Raw genomic sequence first — 26540 nt, 5'->3', positions numbered from 1 at the left:
CAGTGGTGTTCAGTGTGAGGAGCTCTCTGGTGTTGGTTGTCAGCTCCATGAGTTGGGGCACAAAGCGCCCTTTATGTGTGTGAGGGTTCCACCCTGTGACTCAGGGAGCCGTGTGTGTGTGTTTGTGTGTTAATGTGTGTGTGTTAATGTGTGTGCAGAGGTAGCGGAGCCCCAGGGGAGCCGCTGTGAGGTGAGCTCTGTTACAACGCACAAAAGAACACCTTCCCTCTGGAGCACACGGGTACCTCCACTGCCAGGAAATGAGTGAAAATATGCTCGCCACAGGATTACCTCATACACTCTGAATCTTTGGTTACTGACATTTTGTCCCCCTTCCTGTAACAAAAAAAAATCAGCCTCCTGTTTGCTACCCTTGTCTGATTTTTCACTCAGCAGAGTTTTTTCAGCGCCACTTTCAATTAAAAGTTTGCTTTCTATCGCAGGAAGTCACATTCAGTGGTTTAGTTGATGAAAGTGTTCACACTTGATGCTCTAAACCACGTACTGTCAGCTCTCTCTGGAAAAACTCCTGAAATGAGGTGATATGTTTTATGTGTTACAGCAACAGGAGAAGAGTGATCATCCTAATGAGCTCTGAGAGCAGCCACTGACCGGCTCACCTGTGCCTAGTTGCCTCTGAACAGCACAGGTGAGCCCGATCATCAGATGATCAGGACTCCTATAAGTAGGAGAAGAACATTTCCCTGTTTGCCCTGCATGCTACTGGCCATACCTGATCCCCTGCCTTCAAGTCTGTCTTTTAAAATCAACCACTTGATGAGGTTAAAGGGGAAACTCATCTGAATTAAGTCCCTTTATAGTGGGATTTCCTGTCTCTCTCTCTCTCCCTAATTCTGGTTACCTCACATCCAATACTTATAATGTCCAGAGTCTCCAGCCCTCGCCACTTTGGTCACCTTAACAGTGAGAATATTTAGAGACCCAACTTGCAGAGAATCATACTTATACATAAACAGAAAATATTGGATCTTAGTGAGCCACTTCACAAATTATTTAATCAGGCAAATATGTTTAATTAGGACACACCCTTTACAGTTGAAACCAGTTCAAATCAACATATTTTTTCACTTAACCCTTGTGGTATCTAGTCATTGGAGATGATTGTGGTTTTATGTGTGAAGGTGATGAGGTATTCACCTATGAAACTGTCATCTCAATACAGTGGATATGATTTTTTGCTGCTAAGAAATTACATCTGAAAAACTCGACAGCAAGTGGAGGCAGCAGAACCAAAGATATCGTCTTTTTTTATTCAATGCGTTCTTCTTTCTTGTCACAACCTGGTGCCTACATTACCCACAATGCAACTTCACCTTTGACTGTTCTGGTGGAGGCATGTTATTCTAGTAGCGGCTAATGTAGCCTCGAGCTGTTAGCCTCAAGCGTGAGGAGTGGTCTACGTCTGGTAAGCTCACTTCTTCTGACTCAAGTGACATCACTGGAGACAATTTTTCCCCCTGCAGCCAGAAAAAATATTTTTTTCATATATGCGGTAGTAGTACTGCTCCCCAACACGTGTAAACACACTTGACGTGTATAATCCGTGTAGTTCCTGATGATGTCATCAGGTTTTTTGCCATGTCCGCCATGTTGCACTGCCATTTTTCTACAGGAGCCCAGAATGGAAAAAAACTAACTTTTCCTGCTTGGGCCGGAGTCGATAACGTTACTCGCTCCCGTCACCGCCACTCTTTCTCTCTTGCTTCACCACTCACTTCCCACATACACACACACACTTTAAGGACACTACTTTGACAACAACTGGCTCTAGATAGGGCCATTCGCATTTTCGGCCACCGTAGCAACCCTACACTCTTTTCACACAGGAGAAGATGTAATATGCGACCTCACCGCTAGATACCTCCAGATCCTACACACTGTTCCTTTAATAACCTGTTCCATAAAAAAAATACCAGTTTTTATCTATGATGTGCTGAGTCACATCCATGAAACAACCTTAAACCACTGAGAAGGTTGAAAGAATCAATCCTACCTCTACTATGGTGGCAAAAAACCAACAGTCATGCCTGCTTTGACATCAAATATGTAATTTCAACCAAAAACAGCCGTGGTCTAAATAATGTGAGATACCAACTGTCACTTTCACTGTGAACATTCAGCGTGGGAGTATTTTTTTTTTTTTAAATCTCTCACATTATGACGCTGAATAAGAGCCAGATGTCGGTCAGTATATTTGTGTTTCTGTGGATTTAGGAGAGGTGGTGAATACAAGAAATCCTACAATGGGTGCACAAGCTGTCTGGTAGTTTGGCAGAGATGAACCTCTGACTGTTCTGTGAGGTCAGAGACAGCTCGAAGAAATTATTCAGATATGGAGCAGGCCAATATTTCCATGTGATAATTTATACCAACACATTAAAATGTGTTTTTCCTTGCTTAAGAATAGTTGTTTCTCAGGGAGGTGAGAGCTGCACTGCTTCATTTTCCTCTTCCCCAGATGGTCACATAGATGTGCAGTAACATGGGAACAATATGATCTTAGATGAAATTGTTCTTGTATTTTTAAGGGTGTTTTTCAGCAAAGCATTTAAAGATGGATCTGGGGATCTGAAGAAACTTTTTTAATGGGGGACATGGAGCCTGAGCAACGAGAGGTCGGCTGGAGCCCCCTCCGGCCTCATGAGACTGCTGCTGGCTTCCTATGCTGCAGCATGACGAGTTCTGCCCACGTACTTAAGTTAATCTTTATATAACTCCAGTAGTCGTGGGAAAAAATGAAGCTGGGCTCGACTCAATGGCTATTTTTTTTTATTTTTTTTAACAGCCTGCAGGGTTTCTGTGTCACTGCTGTCAATGGCAGCCTCAGTCTGCAAATATCATGGAACTAGAGAGGGACCTTCCACTGAGGTTGATATTGGGAAATGTTGGTGTGATGTGCTTGTTGGGGTGTCATGTGTTAACAGGGATAATGTTTAGCCCAAGAGAACACATTAAAAGACAAGACATTAAAGGCATTCCAGTGAAGTTCAAGGGAGAATTTAAAACTGGCCTCGGACCTGCAGGCTGTTCTTCTCCTCTGAGGCCGAGTTTACAAGCTTGTTTACATGCAAGGATGCTGACCCTAAAAACTGCTTCCAGCACTGTGGCTCATGATGAATACAGATGATGCGAATGCGTGGAGGACATGCCTCTCGGAAGATGTTTCAACGAGGAGCTTTGTGGTACGGTTAGTCACTGCAGAAGAATCCCAGACTCCGCTCCTACCATTCGTCTGACACCACCATGAACTTGGGACTGCACTGTCGAAAGTGGCAGGGGGGGGTGATGTCGCCATGGCAACTACCGCACTGGGGCAGGTTGGGACCCTGATCGAGCGGGGAGGCGCGGGGGGGGGCAGCTCTTTAACAGGCTGGAGAGAGAAAAAAAATGAGTGACAGGGCCAACCAATAAAGCATGAAGTGGAATGTGAGGGTATGCAGCGCCATTGTTCAGCAAACATCTCAGGAACGCACACAACCTTTTTCATGCTGCTATTTGGTTCTTCTCTCCGATGAACTAAGCCTGAGCCTAATCACTTATTTCCTCATGTTTACTCGCTGCTTGTTTGTTTCAACCTATTGCACCTCGCTCAAATAGATTGGAAGACAGTCGTAATTCAGCAGTGGGGTTGCAGTTGATATCAGTAGCTTTAAACCTGCAGTAGGCAGAATGTTTTTGTCATCCAAAAATGTCATAATAACCTTTCAGCATATTATAATTCAGGTGTTTTGAGAGAAAACTAAACTTCTGCACCTCCTCATGGCTCTGTTTTCAGGCTTTAGAAAATCTAGCACGTGACGGGAGACTTTGGCCAATCACAGAGCGTTTCTGTCAACGGAGGCAGCTGTCAATCACTCGCAAACTCCAATCAAACGGTCAAAGTTTGTGCCGGCTGGTGAGCAGTGCTTGGTATTTCCTCAACTGATCTCAACATGGCTGCTGGGTCACAAACTTTCTCATTTTACAGCTAAACAGTACACTACAAGATGACATTTTTTTTGGGGGACAATTTGCCACATCCTAAAATTGACAATGTGGAGTGTTTTCCGTCCTCAGTCAAACTCACTTTCCTCTGTAACCTGTTTCAGAGCTGGAGATAAAAAAGGACAAGTTAGATTTGAAGTAAAGTATTGTTGCCTGGCAACAGCATTGAAAACCCAGCAGTGTCTGGGGGTCTAGGATTTTTTTTTTTTAACTTTGTGTTTCTCCTCATACAATACACACTCTGTAATTGTGCCCAGCAGTGAGGAGTATGAGGAGAACATAGCAGAGCACTTTATCTTGTTTACTGCGTTGTTATTAATAGCGTCACATGATGTATTGTGTGAGATGTTTGTCTCTCATAAATTTATTATATATATGATTTAATGTTTATAGGAGAAATACACCGGGCAAATGTTGTGCTGGCATTTGACTGAAATCCCACATTAAGAAAATTAAGTTTAATGGTGTTTAAACGTCGTGCCAGTGAGGACTGGCTTTCAGTCCAGATGTTTGTTTAGTCCAGATGTTTGTTTTTCTCTCTAAATGGATGCTGTGGCGTCAGGGGATTTGTTGGGAGGAACGGTGCAGATGGACTGACCTTTGACCCTTTGTTCCACTGAATAAATGGTAGATTACTGGGTGGCTGATTTGCTCCCAGTAATATAATCTGGCACTCTGATGCCATCTAGTGACGTGTTGCTTACACAAGCTCATGAGGTTGAGAGGATGCATGAGTTTTTTTAGCATCACTTTGATGCACATTATTACAGTAATTTATACACAGCTGTGTTTGTTTATTTTTCACATTAGACCAGGTATGACTGACATTGTGTAAAGATATTTATTCCAGAAACTACACTTCTTGTGACAGTGGAGAGACGGTGAGGGCACATTTCACTCTGCCTCCCACAACTCTAATACAAAAAGCCTTTACTCCTCACAGTGGTGAACGAACAAACATAGAAAAGACAGCACTGTAGACGGTCACGATAATCATTATGAGAGTAAAAACATACAGAGTGCTTCAGCTCGACTGCGTGGGAGTGACCAGCTGCCTCTGCGAGTCTCCTGTCCATGCAGCTCATGAGCTGATTAGATGGATAATGATGTGGAAGTTATCGGGAGGGGAAGGGGGGGGGACTAGACTCAGGCAGAGTTATTCTTGAGGAAGTTGATGAGTCCGTTGGTGGAGGAGTCGTGGGAGTGGACCTCTGCGGTGTCCTTGAGCTCAGCCTCGATCTTCTTGGCGAGCTGCTTGCCCAGTTCGACTCTAATAATGCAAAGGGGAAGGAGAGCGGACACAAGCAGAAGAGAGACAATGGGTTCAGTGATGCGAAGAACATATGAAGGGTTTAATCAAAAACAGCCACATTAACTCTGAGGTTTTTGAATCACTTTGAAATGCTGGTTTTAGAGATGACTTCCAAGTTAAAGGGCAGGATTGTACCAAAATGCAAGGTACAAGTCATTGACTTCAGCCATCCTTAGGCATGCTGAAAAAGTTATGCTCCTTTTCACCAACTCCCTGATACAGAGTCACACTCATTAACTCCATAACCCCCAGGTTTCATCATATTCCACATTTTCTGACAGTCTCACATATACAGTATATACTGTATATATCCGTTTGTTCCAACTCTTCATTGAAGCTATATGATGCGTACTCTGTGTGAAATATTCAAACCATGCTGCAGTGCACTGCACTGGGGTGACAAAAGGAGAGCTGCTCAACACAACCAGTACTTTGTGTGTATAATGTATAGTATAGGTATAGTAAGAAATGTCTCACCCCCACTGGTCAAAACTGTTGATCTCCCACATCACACCCTGAATGAAGATCTTGTGCTCGTACATCGCTGTAAAACAAGACAGAATAATAATTATCACAACAACAACAAAATAACTATGGAGGGAGATAGGTAGTTGTTTGTTTTTAATTCAATGGTAACACTAACTATGGCTGTCAACATACTGCTATTAATGAAGATTCGCGTCAGTTCATGCAGGACACAGAAGTCATACGCCTCAACTGTAACCAGCTGACAAGCAGCTGATTGAATTATTGTCACACCAATCACAGCCCACACTCACGACAAAGCTGTCCATTTAAATATGGCCCCACCTCACTGATCCCTGCTACACCAATGCTGCTAGCCCCAGCTCACCCCAGCCTCCACCTACTAGTTCAGAGTCCTAACATGCACGGCTCAAAGGTTAAAATGGTATTCAATATCTCGCTTTTGGGCCCACTCTGGTATACTCGTGGAGGTTTTCTGCATTGCGTTCCCTGTCTTGGCTAATCCAGGGAGCATCTTGAGAGTGGAGCCATCAGCGCCAAGCAAAACTGTATGTCCATGTGTGCAATAAATGGTTAAATCCACCACGAAATTGCACCGTCAGTATTAGTTTAGATATACAGATGTGTTTGTGTATCTGAAATGTGTGTGTATCTATAAATGATTATGTATAACTGAGTGTGTGTGAAAATACCTACAGTATAATCGTGTGTATATAAAATGTGTATAGGCGTGTGCTTTATAGTCTTTCTGAAAATGTTTTTATTGGGACTATCATATGGACTCTTGGGAGAAAATCAAGAGATCCAAATCAAAGAAAAACACCTGTACAACCACTAACAATAACAGTACTGTACTATTTCATTCATGGGCTTCATATTAGTATCATCAGTGGCTGTAAGTTAGAGAAACATTGTTTGTTCTCACCTATAAGTGCTCCCAGTGTGTATGGGCTCACTTTCTTGAAAATGATTGAGTTGGTTGGCCTGTTTCCTTGGAATACCTGCGTTAAACGGGGAGAAATATTTCATAAAAGTGACCACTTTGTGCATGGCATAATCAACAATTCTCTTGATGAGGCTTGATAGCTGTGTTTATTTCTGGTCACTGGGGGGCACTATCTCCTCCTGTATGCTTCCTCACTCTGGTCCTGGTACTTACTGTAGTCTGCTGTTAGCACTTCCTCATGTCAGGCATGACTCCTTTGGTATGAGTAACATGATATGACCGCCTCTTCTCAAATTCAGGTTTAAGTTTGTTGCCATTGTTATGAGAGCTCATTCTCTATAGTCAGTCAGTTTGTTCTTGATTTGACTTACTTTGTGTGGCAGGATTTTCTCCAGAGCTTCTCCACTCAGGCCGCCGGCCTCCAGCTCCTTTCTGGCCTCCTCTGTGGTCTTACCCTTCATCAGAGCTTCTGTCTGGGCCAGGAAGTTGGCCAACAGGATCTACAGCCACATCAAACACACACACACACACACACACACACACACACACACACCTTTAGCCACAGTGTATGCTTTACTTTGTATTGTACTCTAATATTTTGACATATTGCCTTTCAGACCTGTAGCAATATGTGTTTTAGTTGCAAAAACATGTGTTTTTATTATCTTTTTTACAGTGTTACACTGTGAACTTCTTCATTATTGAGTTCTCCATGTATTCGTTTAAGAATACATATTCAATTACATCTGTCATCGGCCCTCTTGGGGCACGTTTCACTTCAGCTGGCTCTTGTGGTGGAAGAATGTGTGACCTTTAAGGATGATCCCTCAAACATGTGTATTCCTCAGGTTTTCCGGGTAATTAATACACACACTAACTACACACCACTGCAGCGGTAGCTCAGATCACTGTTTCACAATTTGGGACTCAAAATTCCACAGAGGTCACAAGACGATGTTTAGCTGTCTGTGAGATGATTTGGGAAATGTGAAAAACTAAGTGTTGAATTCATGCTGTGAATATATAAAACCGTAAATTAAAATGCTTGCAGCGTTTAAGGATCAACCAGTACATGATTACACAACTTCCCTACAACAAGGAAGCAAAAATCCTCATTCCATTGGGTATACTCTATTAAAGAAGATGAGGAACTTCATCGTGTCAGCGTACCACAGTTCTGGTCTGTACCCTTTTAACACGTTGCTTTAGACAACCAATATTCTTCTAACAGGGTATGTGCTACCTTGTGGTGCAGGTTCTCTCTGATGGGATGTTGTGACTGAGCTGGGATCAGGAAGTCAGAAGGCACCATGCGTGTTCCTGAGTTGGACACAGTTGGATGGCATTAGTGGCAGATTTATACACACAAGTAGCCCACGGACTCATGGCATGAGGCTTACCAGCTAGCAATGCTACCAGTAAAGATAGGATAAGGATGACAGACTACTAGATACTCTAACTGACTGAATCACCTACATTTTGCTGTCATTGAATGATAATCTTTGGTGATGTTACCTTGGTGGATGAGCTGGTAGAAGGCATGCTGTCCATTGGTTCCTGGCTCTCCCCACACTATTGGCCCAGTGTGGTAGTTTACACGTGCTCCATGGTTAGTGATGTACTTTCCATTTGACTCCATGTCACCCTAGAAAACAGATACTTATCAAAACTATCACATGCATTAAATTCTCTCTGATGGGTGCAGACTATTAACACAGACATAGTGTTGTTCTGTCAGTCTGTGTTAACAATATAAAGTAATACTACTTTGTGGCTGCAGACCTGTTGGAAGTAGGCAGTGAAGCGGTGCATGTACTGGTCGTAGGGCAGCATGGCGTGGGTCTCAGCGTGGAAGAAGTTGATGTACCAGATGCCCAGCAGAGCCAGCAGCACGGGAGCGTTCTTATCCAGGGGAGCCGTGCGGAAGTGGTTGTCCTGCAGGAGAGGGAGGGATGCTGATTTATACATCCATGTCTTCTGTATCTACGAATAGTTTTTCTACACTAGAGAGGGTGGAGGATTGAAGGTGTTGGAGAAGTACCTACCATCCAATGAGCTCCTGAAAGAAGCTTTTCATAGTTGTCGTAGCCTGATGAGGAGAGGAGATGTGACAGAAAGGTTTACTGACTGAATAAACTATTGATATAACAGACTGATTGTGTGGAATGATTCTTGTATTTTCAGAGTGTCTCTCCACCAAATATCAGCAAGATAAAGTCCTATTGACTTACTAAAGCCATTGTGTGTACAGTTTTTAGCCATGCTAGCGATGTGGTTCTAGGGATGCAAAATGTTGGTCAGTAAGACAGTCCACCACTTTGGTCCAGACTTAAATATCGCACCAGCTATCGGAGGAACTGCCATGACATTTTGTACAGACATTTACCGTATGTCTACCTCAGGATGAATTGTAATAACTCTGGTGATGCCTTGACTTGTCATTGAGCACCACCCTCTGGTCTAAATGTCTGGAGTATCCTTGAAATTGAGTTTTTTGATAATACAAGTGGGAGGCACCAAAGTCATAATGTTTTTGAATGTAAAAAAAAATAGAAAAATGAGTTTTCACTGTACTTACCAATGTGCAGGGCAATGGCCATTCCAATTGCAGACCACAAGGAGAAACGACCACCAACCCACTAAAAAGAAGAAAAAACCCCAGAAAATACAGAAAATATATCCATGCCTTAAACAAAACTGCTTTGCAAAATGTGTGCTTTTAATGAAAGAGTAACAAGCATTGCACACAACAGAAGGTGCTGACTGCGGGACAACATTAATGTAATTAATCATAAGCCATAATATGCATTAACATGAGCAGCGTAGTTCACTTAGCACTTCATCATTTAGCCTTTGATATTTTGCATAAGTCCCATTGGTCGAGTTTTCTCTCTCTCTCTCCTAGGGACAGATGATACTGTATATTCTGTATACAGTGTAAAACACTGGCAGCCATTTTTTCCGTGATATAAAGGGCATATTGTAACTGAATGCAGCTCCCTGACCTTTGATTCAACCCAGCCTTTACAGTAACCTCTGCGAGAGAGAAGGTCGCTACCAATAATAACTGAGTCTGAAGAGAGAGGCTTCTGATTACTCAGCAGCTGGCGGACAGAGCGTCGGTACCACCTACTTCACAGGTCAAAAGCCTCGCTTATTTATAGCTACTGCCTGCAGCCCCCCATCCCATGCAGTCTGTGTGTGGATGAAGACAGGACCTGCTGTACACTACACACACAGTCTGCTTTAAGGCTAAAAGAGCACTCACATCCCAGAACTCAAACATGTTCTCTGTGTCGATGCCGAAGTCCTTCACTTTGGGCTGAGGGGGAGACAGAGAGGACAGTTAGGCTCAGATGTCTGGACAGAGAGAGAAGGTCAAACCTATAAAATAGTGTTTTGTGACTTACTCCATTTGTGGAAAGGGCCACAAAGTGCTTGGGAACAGCAGCTTTCTGTTGAATCATAGAGAGGATATGATTAAAGGTCATCATTCGTCCATCTGACAAAATGTTGCTGCTGTCTGAGGCTGCTGCATACTCACATCTTTGGCATGTTCAAGGAACCACGCTTTGGCCGACTCAGCGTTGGTTATGGTCTCTTGGGTGGTGAATGTCTATAAACGGAGAATTAGATACATAGATAACCAAGTATTAATATATAATGCAACTAAACTTATGGTATATCTGGCTGCAAAAGAGGAACTCAAGAGTTTCAGTACAGAATGGCACATCAACAGAAACTGGAAAATGAAGAATCTTATTGCCTGTGCTTAGTAAAAACAATCCCCATGAATAGGTGCATTTTAGAGTAACTGTTATTAATCTTTTAGCAGTCGCTTTTTCTGGAGAGAGCAACTCATGGCTTGCAGCACAACCAGATTTATCTGCCTGATTGGAAAATTTACAACTGGTTCATACACGAAAGATGTTTAACAAAATTATGTAAACATAAATGTGAATCAGAAGGAATTTCTCTTCTGATGTGAGATGTTACTCTGGTGCAGTTTCAAAAGATGTGCTCCGTGATCAGCTACCTTTGATGCGATGATGAAGAGGGTCGTCTCAGCATTCAGCTGTGCCAGGGTTTTGGCGATGTGCGTTCCATCAATATTTGACACAAACCAGACACGTGGGCCACCTTTTGAGTAAGGTTTCAAGGCCTCAGTCACCATCAGGGGGCCCTGCAAGTCAAGTTCAAGTTCAGATAAGACTGTGGCTGTACTGGGCAGTGTGATTTGTGTGATTTTGCAATAAAATGCATCAAAATCTTCCCAGAAATTACACTCACAAGGTCAGATCCTCCGATGCCGACATTGACGACATCTGTGATGGCCTTTCCTGTGAAGCCTTTCCACTCACCACTACGAACTCTCTGCAACAGACAAACACAATCATCAGAAACATTATGTATGATAGCTACATCAAACCTTCATGAGCAGGATTGCTAAAACTCATACTGTGAAATGTGTCAACTCCAGTGATTTTGCATCTTTCTGGTTGGTGCATTCCACTCACATGACAGAAGCCCTTCATCTTCTCAAGAACTTTGTTGACATCTGGCATCACGTCCTTGCCATCGACCATGATGGGTTTGTTGGAGCGGTTCCTCAGAGCCACGTGGAGCACAGCACGGCCCTTCATGTCCACAGCACACAGGGAAACAAAACACACACAGACATACTTAGCACCTACTGCTTATACTGTTATTGATCAAAGAGTTAAAAAAAGACTCAGCTGTTAAATTTACTGTATTCAATGTTCATTTTTAAACAAGCCCAAAACATATGTGCAGGAGTTATTGTGTCACATGCTGCGAGTGCTGTGTCAGTGGCTGTTTCACCCCCACCAGCATAAATGTCAAGAGGTAAAGACGGCTTTAAGTCAAGTTACAGCTGACATGTGATCAACAATGAGCACCTCAGTGAAGTTGATCTTCTCCCCAGCGAACATCTTCTCTCTGGCAGCTTCAATGCCTCTCGACTTGGCCTGAAACAGACAATACATTTGTTAATTACAGAAGCAGACAGATATATAAAATGCATATGTCAGTATTGAATGGTATATTGTGGCTATGATTCAAATTGATGATTATTTTGTCTTCTGCAAGGACTGATAGGAATTCCACCTCACAGCTGCCCATATCAGCTCTTAATCCAACTGTATTATTAGGGAGATAATAAACCAATATACTTTAGCATTTAAAAAGCGACAAATATTTAAGATGGAAATGTATTTACCAGATCAACCAACATCTTCATGACTTCATCGGTGACGAGATTCTTGGAGTAATCCAGAAGAATGTCTCCATCCTCAGTTTTCATGCATAGGCTGTCAAAACACAGAAAGACATGAGTGACTAGAACAACGACTGTGACATTTCCTAACTAAAAATAAATACAATATCTAAACAAACAGGATGATTGTGGTGGTGGTTTGACGTCTAGTGTTCAGTATTATGTAATGAAGCTGCACAGTTGCATAGCAGGAATGCCATCAGAACATTATCATGTGAACTTGACTGTCAACAGATTACAGAACCGGCAAAGTCACACTAATAATACAGCTTATTTACATACAAACACAATATTTTACACAATAAAATAGTTTCAATAGGATGCATACTTGAGCTTGTTGAATCTCTCCTTGTCAGACTCAAACATATGCCTCATGTTGAGGTTCAGGGCATGGGCTGTGTACCAGTCCTGCAGCTTTTGGAAGTTGGGGTCCTGTGTGAGTCCCATGATGAGTCCTGAGAGGCTTCCTGTGCTCTGCTGTGCTCAACTGGCCTGGCTGAGTGGGACCGTGCAGGTCATGGGGAGAGCTTTTTGAAGGGTGGCCAGACCAGATCCACACACGCCCCTCCTACAAGAGACCACACTATATGCAGGGCTTGTGCATGTCACACCTCCACACTGTCCTGCAGGGTTACGGTGCATGTTGATAGGGGAGCGTCATCAGTGTAGCAACACAGTGGCACGTAGTTCATCAGATGGTACAGACAGTACAGTTCATTCTACTGTTGCACTCATTGCACTCTTCTGAAATATTAGCTGTCTATATTAGAAACAGTCATTGCACAATACATTGTCTCTTACATTACAGACAACAGTTTATCAAAGTTACTTAATATTGTTTGATATATACAGATATTAATTTGTATAAAAGTCAACCCTAAGACTCTAATTAACAAGGTACAATAGTTAACAACAAATAAAAAATTGTATGATTCCATTCAAATAATCTCTTTGAAGTAAAAGATATGATATACCAGTACATTTAAAGTTATTTGTTTATATATTTATAATTTAAGGAACAGAAGATTGTCATCCTTCCTCCTTTTCTGTCTTCAATCATTATTATCTATAATAATTATCATCTATTTACTCATTTATTTAAATATCTATGTGCTTTTTTTTATGTGTTTGTATGGATAAAAATTCCTATGTTGTATATAATTGTACTGCTCTATGTATTGTGTGTTATGCTTTTGTATTTTATATTGCATCACCATGGAGCTGTATTTTCTGTGTTTGTACTTATATAATAAAAACAGAACAATATGCATTAGATATCAACGTAGCATATATATGTTTTTATATCATACGAATGAAACTGTTGCATCCAGCAGCATCTGTGGACCTCAACGCACCCAAGTGGCTGTTTTTAAATATATAGAGAGCAGGGTGTAATGTTCTTTATTAAACACTAGAGGGCGAGAAAAGCCTAGCTAGAAATACACTAATTATTCTGTTTTTAGGCATAGTCAGAGTGGTGAATCAAAAGGACAAGAACAACAGCAAATGGTCTAAATGATTTGACCAAAGGATATTGATAAGAGATTATCTGAAGGGAATCATTTAAAATATATATATTTAAACACTGTTGCTAATGTAGGCAGCTGATATATTTCAGAAGGATTTACAATTACAGAATAAATGTACATTTCCACATCACCAGCATGACAGGCAATATCCAGTAGATACTGTGTGGAGCATATAGCATAGTAGGGGCACACTACTGAAATATGAAAAGTAGAAGACTTCTAATGACTCATAATAATATTTGGTGACCCACTTTCTATTTTAGAGTCTTTATCGTTTTTTGGAGAGCAGCATTTTTTTCCTGGGGGAACAAAAACTGTGAATAATTCCTCTCACACCACTTCATATTGTTTAGATTTGGGTGTGTGTTACTGCAGTTATAATCATTTTAATTTCAAAATGAAGTGTAAGACATTAACAAATGCCCTGAAATAATCATAAGGATTAGTTTGTTAAGGTGATCATTATGACTTATTAACCCCTCAATATGCCTTTATGACACACTTACATTTATGCATTGTTATATTTCTTTAATTTGTTAATATGTTAATCACAGTTATTTGCTCTGATGAGAAAACCAGTATTCTCGAAAAAGTATAAAGATGTACAGAGATAGAAGTATAAAAATAAATATAATTTTTTTATAAATATAATTTTTATATACTTACGGTTCCACTTGCACTTGAATACACATGTTGTCCTACTATATCAATCCTAACATAATGCTTTCATGATCTTTTAGCTCATACATTTTTGAGTCTTAAATAGACATAACGTCTGCATCAGATTTAGCACTACATGGTACCAATCACAGCTGTGGAGGCACTGGTATAGTTCTTTATATGTAAGGCATTGATGTATGTATATATATTTTTGGTATTTATATTTTTTATATCTTTTAATCATGACTTTTTATAGTGCTTCCTGTATTGTAATGTATTATATGTAATGTATTGTTGTTGTTTTTTCTTTTTTCTTATCTGGACCTTAAGTCTGCAATAAAGTCTGAATTGAATTGAAATTAAAGTGACACCCAGATATCGTGTATTTCATTGTATGTATGCCAATTAAATTTGCAATGTATATGAAACTATGGAAAATAATATTTGGAAATACATAAGTAAAAATGTAAATAAATGAATATATTTAAACCAGGTTTAAAATCTCACAAAATTTGGACCGGTGGCTTTCCCTCAAAAAACGTTGTTTATACAAGATTATTTTTGTCTGTACCCTGTTTATTTTTTTGTTATGTTGTGTAGTCTTAAATTGTGCAAAAATAAAGAAACAATAAACACCCAGATATCAAGTATTTCATTGTATGTAAGCCTATTAAAATTTGTAATTATATGAAAATATGGGAAATAATATTTGGAAATACAGAAGTAAAAAAGTAAATAAATGAATATATTTAAACCATAGATAAAAGGTAATAATTATAGTTACATAGTATAGTATAGTTCCTGCACTGTATATTGTTCATTTATTTTTTTGTTATGTTGTGTAGTCTGAAATTGGTCAAAATAAATAAACAATAAACAATAAACACGCCTATTAAAATCTGTAATTATATGAAAATACAATGTATATGAAAATATGGAAAATAATGATTGGAAATACATAAGTAAAAATGTAAATAAATGAATACATTTAAACCAGGTTTAAAATCTCACAAAATTTGGACCAGTGTGTTTTTCCTAAAAAATAATGTTGTTTATACAAATTGTCTGTACCGTGTTTTATTGTGAAGGTTCCACCGGAAGCCTGTGTATTTTATTGCCGTGGTCTCCCCGGTGGTCTCAGACAGACAGACAGAGTGATTCGCTGTCAGGAGGGTGGAAGCCGAGAGATGGTGAGCGATGAGCTGATTAACTTAAACCTCTACTAACATCATTTACTCATGTTTTACTGGAGCTGTTCTGCTTTCCTTTGGTGCCTTTTGGTGCTGACTGTTGTTAGCCGGTACTGAGTAAGCACTGGGCCGTCTACATTTACCGGAGCTTTCTTCCAAACCGTGTCGCAGAGAGCTAGCTAGCTGGAGAAGCTAACGTTAGCTCCGCTTTAGCTAGGTGGCTAGCTTTAGAACCGATGATGCGTCCATTATCGGACGCACCTCACTCTCACACACATGAATCCATTTTCTTCATCATAATTTAAATATTACACCACACATAAACATCTGGACACATGTTTTTAAGAGATATCTGCAAATTGCATGTGATATTTTTTGTGCATTTATACACATATTTTGCAAATTTGATGTCTTACTGATGAAGCGCATCCGCCTAGTACAGGCTAAGCGAAGGAGGAGCGATTGGTTGGTATCGGTTATTTTATGTTTTCATTGCAACCGGCTCGTTTCTGCTCCACTGATTTGATACCACGTCTTTGACATTGGATAAGTCGTGGCTAATGCAGGTGAGAGAAATTAGGAAGTTAATGAGCTTTTATAGTTTAACAGCGACCTGGTTTGACTGCATGTCCGATAATGGACATGGGCGTTCTTGGTTTGTAAGTTATGCAGTGGGCGAGTGTCAAAGTCGGTGAATGCAGCGGACACCGGCTATCTAACCGTCGGTGTAACGGTGTAGTCGGCTTTTTCTAACGTCTGGTGTGTTGGTGTTGCACTGAAAGCCTTTTCTGGTCGACTCTGCACATTTAAGGGCGTTAAAAAGGCCGTATTAATAGCTGCGACATAGTGTTCCCATGACTTGGGGCCATGTCATCCCAGAGAGAGTTTCGATGAAACCGGCTAACTGCTGCTAGCGGGGGATTCTGTTACACCTTCCTGCTAAATAGTGATCTGGGGTTTAAAATAATACTCATAGCAAGGTACACAACTTGTTTAGTTTTCTGCCTCATTGAAGTTGCAATATTAAATGCATAATTGCATTAATATCCAGTGTAACCGTGCTGTGTTTGATGACTGTATAGAGACCTACTACAGAGGTGTTGTAATCTTATCCTCCCAATGCATTTCACAGGAAAAAAATGTACAGAAATGGTGATTGGATTATGCAACAGAATGTCTAGGAACTATTTCTTTTATCAGTTTCTTTTGACTGGTTGTAAATAATGCGAATACAAGAGGAGTAACTACTACAGAGGTGTTGTAATCTTATCCTCTGATGAATTTCACAGGAAAAAAATGTACAGAAATGGTGATTGAATGTTTTGGATCATGCAACATGTCTAAGAACGATTTATTTTTATCAATTTCTATTGACTGGTTATAAATAATGCATAACTTACACAACCACAGTAGTGTTGGTAACGTGGCTTTATATAGTCTACAGTACAGAGGAGATATCTGGAGTAACTACTACAGAGGTGTTGTAATCTTATCCTCCCAATGCATTTCACAGAAAACAAATGTACAGAAATGGTGATTGAATGTTTGGATCATGCAACAGAACTATTTCTTTTATCAATTTCTATAGATTGGTTGTAAATAATGCAACTATACAAGAGCAGTAACTTACATAACCACAGTAGTGTTGGTAATGTGGCTTTATATAGTCTCTACAGTACAGAGGAGATATCTGGAATTGCATTAATATCCAGTGTAACCGTGTTGTGTTAGATACTGTGTAGAGAGCAGCAGTAACTACTACAGAGGTGTTGTAATCTTATCCTCCCAATGCATTGCACAGGAAACAAATGAACAGCAATGGTGATTGGATCATGCAACAGAATGTCTAGGAACTATTTCTTTGATCAATTTCTATAGACTAGTTGTAAATAATGCAAATATACAAGAGCAGTAACTTACACAACCACAGTAGTGTTGGTAACGTGGCTTTATATACTCTCTACAGTACAGAGGAATTATCTGGAGTAACTACCACAGAGGTGTTGTAATATTATCCTCCCAATGCATTTCACAGAAAAACAAATGTACAGAAATGGTGATTGTTTTGGATCATGCAACAGAATATCTAGGAACTATTTCTTTTATCAGACTGGTTGTAAATAATGCAAATACAAAAACAGTAACTTACACTACCACAGTAGTGTTGGTAATGTGGCTTTATATAGTCTCTACAGAACAGAGGAGATATCTGGAATTGCATTAATATGTAACATTGGCCCACTTCTCTCTATGAGTGTAGGCATTTTACAGTCTAGCAACGAAGCTGTGTTTTGACAAAATAATGGAGAGTGTTTCCTGTTTTGGTCGTTGGAGTGTGGAAATTAAAGTAGCAGTAACCATTTAGTTGCCCATTGGATTTGATCATATAGAACAAGGAGATTGGTCCTGATCACAGTCAGTGATTTGATGGTGTGTGTGTGCACTGGATGTCTGAAGGGCTGTAACAAGGTTTGTCATAAGCAGCCAAATTGTTCACTGGTGGAATCTGAAAGTCAGCTTTCATTGCCATTATATCATCCATATTTTAATGGGGGATGCTTTTTTATAAATAGATAACTGGGAAATTAAATGTTGCTAGTGGCCTTGTTGACCTTAATACTTGGTTGAAGTGGTGTATTTGTTTTTGCTGCCTTTTATAATGCAAAGTACAGTGTTGAGAAATATGACTAAAAGGTTATTACCTTTTAAACTTTGAATTATACAGAAAGTTGTTTGTGTTGTTTTCAGTTATAAGCAGGGCTGGAAATTAGCACCAGCCACTAGCCAAATGCTGGTAAAATATGCAAGTGGCTGCTAGATTTGTTTCACTCATCACCAGCCAAAAAAACAATAGTAATCTATTGAGTGGCTGGTAAAATTTGGAATCCACCAGCCAAATTGGCCGGTGGACAAAAAAAGTTAATTTCCAATCCTGGTTATAAAATCGTATGGATGTTGATGATGTTGAATGGGGGCCCAGTATAGTATTGACTGACATTAAAATCCCAGCTGCGGAGACATTAGTATCGTTGCCTATTTGTAGGACACCGAATTATATTCTTTTTAAACCATGAGTTTTTATCGTGCTTTTATATGTAATTTATTAGGCTATATGTAATGTCTTGTCTTTTATCTGAACCCTGTGTCTGTAATAAAGTTTGATAGTGTAATTTCAGACTTAGAAGGAGGCATTCATGTAAATGTCATTGCATTCCATCTGTTGAGTTTTGCAGGGTCGTACAGCTTTCATTGAAACAACCCTGAACCTACAGTACGTGTTGACATCTGCCACAGCTGTGTCGCTATAGAAATTCGTGCTTTGCTCTGCAAAATTCCTGTCTGTTTTTAAACTTGTTATTTTCAATAGCTTAGTCATCTGTGTGCCTGAATGGCCATCACAGTTAGTGAACTAGTTTTCTTTCTCTTTTTTTGTTGTCAGTATTTGTCAACATGTGATATGACCAGGAGAGATACTTTTCCTTAGTCCAACATTGAATCCGGATGCATGCGTGAGGAAGTCGACATACAGTCACAAGATTACTGTTTGCGCTTGCCTCGGGTGGAGTACAAGCCTGGCCTGTGCTTAGGGACACTGTCTCCACAGACCTGAATGCTATTTCCTTCAACAAAGGAGCTTTCTAAGGTTTCTCTCGCTGCACAGTTTTAGATTATACGGATGAGTGTTACAGAGAAGTCTCCGCTGGGGCAAGGGTGAGTCGACCCAGGCCACGGTATTATTAGACCCTGGGAATTCCAACATTTTGTTTATTGAGTTTATTTTCTTCTCTCAGATTGGAGTCATTGGACCAGACGTTTTTTTAAGTGTCTGTGGCCACTAGCTTTTTTATATCAGAAGTTTGAGATTTTGACAAAGCAAACCTCCATGGCATGGCTCAAATATATAGCTTGGTAGTAACTAATCAAGTGGTCTCTTAATTGTAAACAATTATGTCTAATTGGCATAAAAAAACAAGCCGAAGTGTGTATCATCATATTAAAAATGCTTAATACTTTAATATCATGTTTTGATGCTTTGTAGGGATAGTTTTTATGGCACGATTCTTTGTTATTGAAAGATTTTTAACTAACATTTTAGGACACACTGGCTTAGTGCCTCTTAAATCTAAGTTAATATATTATTGAACTCAAACCTCTGATAAAAATGGTACAGAACACTGGATGAAGAAACATATCAAAGCGGCACTGAAGGAGTATATTTTTACTGTACAAAATGGACATTGAATTAGACGTCATGGCAATGGTAATATTTGCTAGAAAATCAAGAGACTGACCATCAAATATAAGAATGATAATGCTCTGTGATAGTTATGCGATGTTGTCCACCTCTGGCCTAAGAGTTAAAAGCAATGGATGGTTTTGATGCGGTTCCATCATCGTGTTAGATAATATCCACCTACATACAACAAGTTCAGCCGGCCCATGCATCAAAGAGATGGAGGCTTATTTGAGTTTGTATTGTGTGACAGGATTTTCATTTGGATGCACAAAACTAACAACACTATTTGCACTGGTCAGGGGGCGGAGGTCTGCTTCTTCTGTAACAGGGGATGTTACAGCGAGGCATCTATTCTAGTCCACTGCTGTTTCATCTACTGCTTGGTTAGCACAGTTTATTTTGTACACTTGAAACAAATAGGCTATTTTCTTGGCAGAATTGAAGAAGATGCCAGATCCTCATCCAGAAGGGAAGCAGCTAGCCGGGTTTACAGATAAAGGGACGGGGCTTGCAGCATGGGAAATGTCACCCTTGTCTCCCGGGAAACCAATTTAGACTTAGCTTGTGGTCAGCTATTCGCCCCTCAGTCAAATGTTCCCAGTGAGATGCATGAATGCTCATGCACTAGAGATGATCAAATAAAACAAGAATCAAGGCTCTCATGTAATGTGATGCCTATCTTTATTAATCCCTGCAGGAAATATCATTTGCTTGTGCCTTTCTATGATTAGGTTGTAAGTCAGGGTTGGCTACCAAACAGTGAATAGGAGAGCTGGTAGAGATTTGATGTTCACTTCAGCAGTGGCTTGAACCAGGGTCCACTGTTTAAAAGTATATGTTTCCTGACTCCACCACCTTACTATATCCTGTTGTTATCATACCTGTCAACGTATTCTACACATGTAGTAAAGGAGACCTTTCTTTCTCCTCTGTGCAGAAGGCTGGAGGTTTCTGTGACTTATAATTACGTCAAGTTTTTGCACTTTCTGGTGTTTGGCTTGATTTTCCGGTGCTGAAATACTAGGAACAGTTTTGCGGTTTGTGTGACCAAGCCTGACTTCTATGGCACCTCCATATCCTGTCTCATTGTGCCTAAATTGGAAGAATAAATTCGTACTCTTGTCCCTGCTAAAAATACAGCACCCTGGTGGCTGGCATGCAGCACAACCTGCAACCTCAGTATATAGCAGCCTGCTCAGTATAGGCTGAGGGAAGCATTTTCATCCCCACAGGTTGCCACCGGCCTTTCATGAATGGAACTGACGTCAGAGCCTTTCATCACTTGTTGAAACCCACCAGTTGGGCACACTAAACACACACTATTGTACTCTGCTATGCTAGAGAGGATGTCTGAGCTAATTCTGTTTGCCATCAGTCGAACACTGAAAGGCATGTTATGCTTTGTGCAAATGCTCTATTAGATTAGATCAAATCAGATGGGACTTCTTATTTATTGGCATTAATGTGCCCATTTAGAAGGCCATTATCATCTTAAATCCCCTGGTGACACTTAAATTAATTAGTAAATTAATGGTTTTCTCTTTTTTTCAGTGTTGCACATTTTATTAAGGCAAAGGTACATGTTGAAATGTGTGTTTGCATATGCGACACAGACCTGTGGGGCCCTCAAGTATGTAAGTCCTTTGTTAGAGTGGCGAGTCTGCTATTTTTATTGGAGCCATAAGCTACTTACAATGTCTGCTATGACAGTACAGGTTAGCCTAATATTATCCAGCCTGTTCACCAACAGTATCAGCCTCTTGACTGATAGGAGTATTAGGTTTTGTCCTAACTTACTCAACAGTGGTTTGCTTTCAGCAGCAGGCAAGGTTTCACTACTGCTTTAGAAAGTGTAGAATCTGCCAAAAAATACAACCTAGCAGAACTGGCTACGATTTCACAGAAAAATGTATATATGGACAGCTTTTTTTTTATGATAACTGAGTATCAAAGTAAATGTATTTTTAGTTCTAAACCCTCAGAACATAAATGGGAACAAAACCAAACTCAAACCACCGAAACCTGCAGCTGCCTTCAAAATAATTCCAGGTGATATTGATGGCAGAAAACCTATTCCTACAGTTAATATCAAATCGTAGCCAAGTCCTTTATTTTTCTCTTCCTCTCACAAAGTCATGCAGCTGCATGTGCAAGAGTGTTTTTTTTTCTGTGTGCTGGTATGAGGAGACCAGGGCCTGCCACAATACTCTCCTTGTGTTCTGCGGGCAAGAGGAGCCTGGCTCAACTCCTGTCACACAGTTGCTCACGGCACTTGTCCTGTCATTTGGACTGACCTCCTTGACCTGTCTGCTGAGTCTCAGACTTTCCTATAGCTTATCTGCTCTGTGGAATGTCTTCAGTGAAGCTCTCCTATAAAACAAACAGTCTTGCTCTCCAAACTCTATTAGTTTCATTTATATTTTTATTGTACACAATGACACAATATTTCGAGGAGTTGTTTTGCAAATGTATGGTCGGTTTTTCCTGACCTGCTTTTTTGTGCTCGTTTGAACCCGCAGTAAGAGGGTTCTGGGGAAGTGCATTCCTTTGCTTCATTGGCAACAGATGTAGGGGAGAACGTTTTTTTTCTCTTTGAGCTGAACCTTTTGGAGCGTCTAAAAACAGTGCGGTGTGGACCGTAGGGCAGCTGTTTTGCCCATGGAGGCTGAAATAGACTTCATGAGAGAGCTAATGTCGGGCCTGTGGCTGGAGCGTCAGAGGGCCCGTGTTTGCCTCACAGTGGCAGATGGATAAGGAGCTGTCAGCATGGGTAACAGCTGCCCCATCCGCAGCTATTAAACTACCTAGCTGTGATGTGACAGTCACAAATACAGTATGGCTGCAGATCCAACAGTAACTGCTGTTGGTATAACGCGTGGCAGTATCCCGAAGGTTACAGAAGTGGGCTTGCGACCAGAGGGTTTAGTTAGTCAAATCTGTTGGGAAATCTGTGTGCGGAGAGTGAATAAAATTAAAGGCAAATGCTTCTCAAAAACTGGTGTGAAGGTGCCTTTGAGCAATGGCACTTGTATGCTTGAGTGGAGCTGCTCAGTGGCCAGTAGTAAAAGGGTGTAGATGTACTGGGCACCATCCTGGTGTAAATACTAGGGCTGACAATCGATTAAAATATTTAATTGCGATTAATCGCATGATTGTCCATAGTTAATCGTAATTAGTTGTACATTATTTATCTGTTCAAAATGTATCTTAAAAGAAGATTTGTCAATTATTTAATACTCTTATCAACATGGGAGTGGGTAAATATGCTTACTTTATGCAAATTTATGTATATATTTATTATTGGAAATCAATTAACAACACAAAACAATGACATATTGTCCAGAAACCCTCACAGGTACTGCATTTAGCATAAAAAATATGCTCAAATCATAACGTGGTAAACTGCAGCCCAACAGACAACAACAGCTGTCAGTGTGCTGACTTGACTGTGACTTGCCCAAAACTGCGTGTGATTATCATAAAGTGGGCATGTCTGTAAAGGGGAGACTCGTGGGTACCCATAGAACCCATTTTCATTCACATATCTTGAGGTGAAAGGTCAAGGGACCCCTTTTTAAAATGGCAATGACAGTTTTCCCCCGCTAACATTTAGCACAAGTTTAAGCGTTTTTTAGCTTCTTTTGTGACAACCTAGTTTCATATGATGAAAGTATCTTCATTCTAGCTTTAAAACTGAGGTTGCTACAACCTCTGGACGATCGAATAGCGGCCAGGCCCAACGGTGGCCTGTCAGATTTTTAAGAGGTTAATTAAAAATCGCAAGTTGTGTTAATGCATTAAAGAAATAAGTAGGGTTAAAACGAATTTGCAATAACGCGTTGTTATTGAGTTAAATTTGACAGCCCGAGTAAATACGTTTCCCATAATGAAAGCACGGTAGGTTGTTTCACAGGAGTTGTATGCAAAAGCCAACATTCATAGTAATTTTTTGGTAGGTTATGAGACTTACTTTAGTGAAGACAACAAAAAGCATTTTGGAGCTTGTTGCTAAAATGCTGCCGCTTTTAAAAATGCCCCCTAGTTGTGTATTGATAGCTGCAGTTGTTTTACCCGGAGGTTTGCACAGACAGGTAAATCATACCTGGTACTGTGATTTACTACATACCCCTACCCAGTGGCGTACTCGGTTTGATGTTTTTGTTACTGGCGACAGGGAGCTTGCTCCAGGAAACCTTAACCCCCTTCCTGTTGAAGCTGAGCAGCTGACATGTACGGTGAGTGGGGAAGTAGAGCTAACATTAGCCCCAAGCAGCCCCTGCTGGAGGAAGGACGTTAGAGTGGGCTGGCACAACTCCAGTGCATCCGGAGGGACTCTCCTATCACATGTGTTTGTTTGGGTGCAACTCTAATACAGTGTGCCCTGCAACAGGAGGCTGGCAGCCAGTAGAGCTACCCCGAGAAGCCAGCAGGCCTCATTAATATTGATGCCGTGTCTGCTGCTCCTCTCGGGATAACCTCTGCTTACGGAATTTTATAGCCAGGAAGGAAATGTAGACAACTAACACTCTCTAACAACGTTACAGAGATAATTTATATCTGCCTGGAACAACCATGGAACAAAGCAAGTAGCCCATAATTTTCTCCCAAAAAAATCTGGCTCTGTTGTTCAGGCTGAATGGACTGTGACTCACTGCGCTTAATCAGTTCCTACTTTTGTTATTCACTCTGAGGAGCGTGGAGCCATAAACTACATCCAACCAAGATGAGGCTTTCACTCTCAGAAAAGTCAAAATCCACAGAATTAGTTAAAACCACGTCATGTCTCAATACCATACAACACAAAGTATATACTATTTAGAAATCATCATAGTATAATGTTTTAACATTTGATATACAAACAAATCTATGTGATTTAGCATGTTTTTACCATCGGGGAATGAGAAAAGATGTGAGTCAGTGAGTCAACGGATGTCAAACTGTGACTTTTGGAATACCACTGCTAATTAAATCTAACAAAAAAGCACAATGTTTTTCTCTAAGATTAAATATTTAACTTTTGGTCTTCCACACCACCTTCCTAAAGCGGTCTCACCGCTGTCCACATAGTTAGCTTTAATTATATCCAGCTGTGAGCAGGTCCTCCATTTCATTCTGTATTGCATGTGACAATAGTGTTTCGAAGAAATACTAAAGCACACAGTTAAATAGAGCTGCAACTATTAATCGATTAGTTACCAACTATTAAATTAATTACCAACTATTTCGATAATCGATTAATCGGTTTGAGTAATTTTTAAAGAAGAAAAAGTAAAAATCCTCTGATTTCTGTACTGCGGTTAGCTCCAGGCTAGCTAAGCTCAGGTTTCCTGTTTACCTCGCAGAAGTGAATATCCTATTAACTGTGTCAACTAGCAGGCATTGTGGGGCACCTGGCAGGTTCTCCCTGTAATCCCTGGGATTACAGGTCTGCACTGTTGCACTAGTTAGCTGCTCTCAAACTGCCATTGAGTAACAAGTAGACAGTTTGCATGTGCTGTTCACCCAGAAACTTAATCCTTAAAGAGCCAGTAATGGACTGGTCCTTGAATTTATCTGCCCAGTTTGTTAGTTGATGGTGTATGTTTGTGTACAGTTAAGAAAACTTTTTTTAAACTCCGGGTTGTTGCCAAAAGGCTGAGAGGTGATGGTGGACTCTGGTGTGATATTCTGTTGATGAATTTACAATACAGCTACAATGAGGTTTGGTAGCAGATTAAGTCCAATGGTAATTGCTTACATAGGAAAACACAAGGGGATGAATCAAAGCCACCTGCTGGGACTCAATGGGACTCAATGTAACTGATGGAAACACTGAATTTTATAATGACTTTGACAAAGAAACTGTTTAATGTGGTGATGATACTGATCTGGCATACTGGAGCGGTACATCCTTAGTAGGGATGGAAAAAATAATCTATTTTTTTTTTACAATTTTGAAATACATTTTTTAATGCCAGAATCAATATATTTGCTTCATTTGAGTCTATGCGGAGGTGGAAAGAAATTCCGGCTTTTATTGTTGTAGTCTGGGTAACGTGATGTCATATACACTCCATATACACTCCAAGTGGTAAACCCTACACTTACAGTAAAGTATGGAAGTATATTTGAATTCAGGACATCTCCGACTACATACATGCTCAAAATCCAACATTTTTACTGTATCAATTTAGATATTTTCCAAAGTACATTTCCCGTTGAAATGTATGATTGAACTTTTTTCCATGGTCTAGTGTTAAAAAAGTTAACAAAAATTGCAATAAAAGTAATATCGAATCGCAATACTTATCAAATCGGCACCCAAGTATCGCGATAGTATCGAATCGGGAGATAGTTGTATCATCCCAGCCCTAGTCCTTAGTATATACAAAGATCTTAAAAAAGTGAAATACCACCGTAACCTACAAGCAACCTCTGATGTGATTTATTTAATTGAACTAGTTAATACAGCAGCTTTTGTTTTGTGGAAATCACCAAGCTTTGTTTAGAAAAAAAACACTAGCGTGTACATATCTTAGAAAAGCTTTGGAAGTTGTAAACAAGTTACACTGTTAGAACAAGTGTTGTTGATTTCTTAACTTAAAACTTAAAAACTTGCCTGTAATGTAAGAGTTAAAAAAAAAATGGGAGGCACATCTCTGTTGTCCCCTCATGAGGAGGTCACTAGTTTCCCTTGGCTCTGTCTCTCCACTTAACAGATCTGGGACAAATGAGGGTGGGCTGTTTCGTGCCGGGCGTACCCCTATGTTTGGGAAAGGAAGTGAGGTTTGAAGGTCAGGAGAATGTTGGCGGGGATGCATAATGGAAGCTACGCATGTAAGGCCACTACGCAGCCGCTTAGCATACAATGACGCAAGGCTAGTGTTATCTAGTTGGGTA

General features: G+C 40.3%; 2 protein-coding genes across 2 annotated transcripts in view; one reads left to right on the top strand and one right to left on the bottom strand.

Annotated features, from left to right (window-relative positions):
• Positions 1-4827: 4827 nt before the first annotated feature.
• gpib (glucose-6-phosphate isomerase b) lies at positions 4828-12560 on the bottom strand. Its single transcript, XM_037756917.1, has 18 exons — positions 12374-12560; positions 11989-12079; positions 11669-11737; positions 11267-11386; positions 11040-11123; positions 10786-10932; positions 10294-10365; positions 10160-10204; positions 10018-10071; positions 9328-9388; positions 8795-8838; positions 8532-8684; positions 8265-8394; positions 7993-8069; positions 7121-7249; positions 6729-6804; positions 5795-5861; positions 4828-5275 (listed from the first exon to the last, which is right to left on the bottom strand). Exons 1-18 carry the CDS (start codon positions 12490-12492, stop codon positions 5152-5154), a joined length of 1662 nt encoding a protein of 553 aa, XP_037612845.1. The 5' UTR covers positions 12493-12560; the 3' UTR covers positions 4828-5151.
• A 2790-nt stretch (positions 12561-15350) lies between these two features.
• Positions 15351-26540, top strand: part of LOC119476970 (granule associated Rac and RHOG effector protein 1-like) — a 34682-nt gene continuing 23492 nt past the window's right edge. Inside the window, exon 1 of the mRNA XM_037750697.1 lies at positions 15351-15424. The gene's annotated coding sequence lies outside the window, so the exon portion shown is untranslated. The remainder of the gene's footprint in view (positions 15425-26540) is intronic.

Source organism: Sebastes umbrosus, chromosome 2 (assembly GCF_015220745.1).
Source record: "Sebastes umbrosus isolate fSebUmb1 chromosome 2, fSebUmb1.pri, whole genome shotgun sequence".
Classification (NCBI taxonomy): Eukaryota; Metazoa; Chordata; class Actinopteri; order Perciformes; family Sebastidae; genus Sebastes; species Sebastes umbrosus.
The sequence above is the reverse complement of the archived record's forward strand: the minus strand, read 5'-3'. Positions and strand labels throughout refer to the sequence as shown.

Bases quoted from the DNA above. Each gene is read 5' to 3' on its own strand.
- gpib (XM_037756917.1), bottom strand. From the start codon at position 12,492: ATGGGACTCACACAGGACCCCAACTTCCAAAAGCTGCAGGACTGGTAC. The intron at 8,685-8,794 runs GTAGGTACTTCT...CCTCTCCTGCAG, and splicing joins TTTCAGGAGCTCATTGGATG to GACAACCACTTCCGCACGGC. The intron at 5,276-5,794 runs GTGAGACATTTC...TTGCATTATTAG, and splicing joins AACAGTTTTGACCAGTGGGG to AGTCGAACTGGGCAAGCAGC.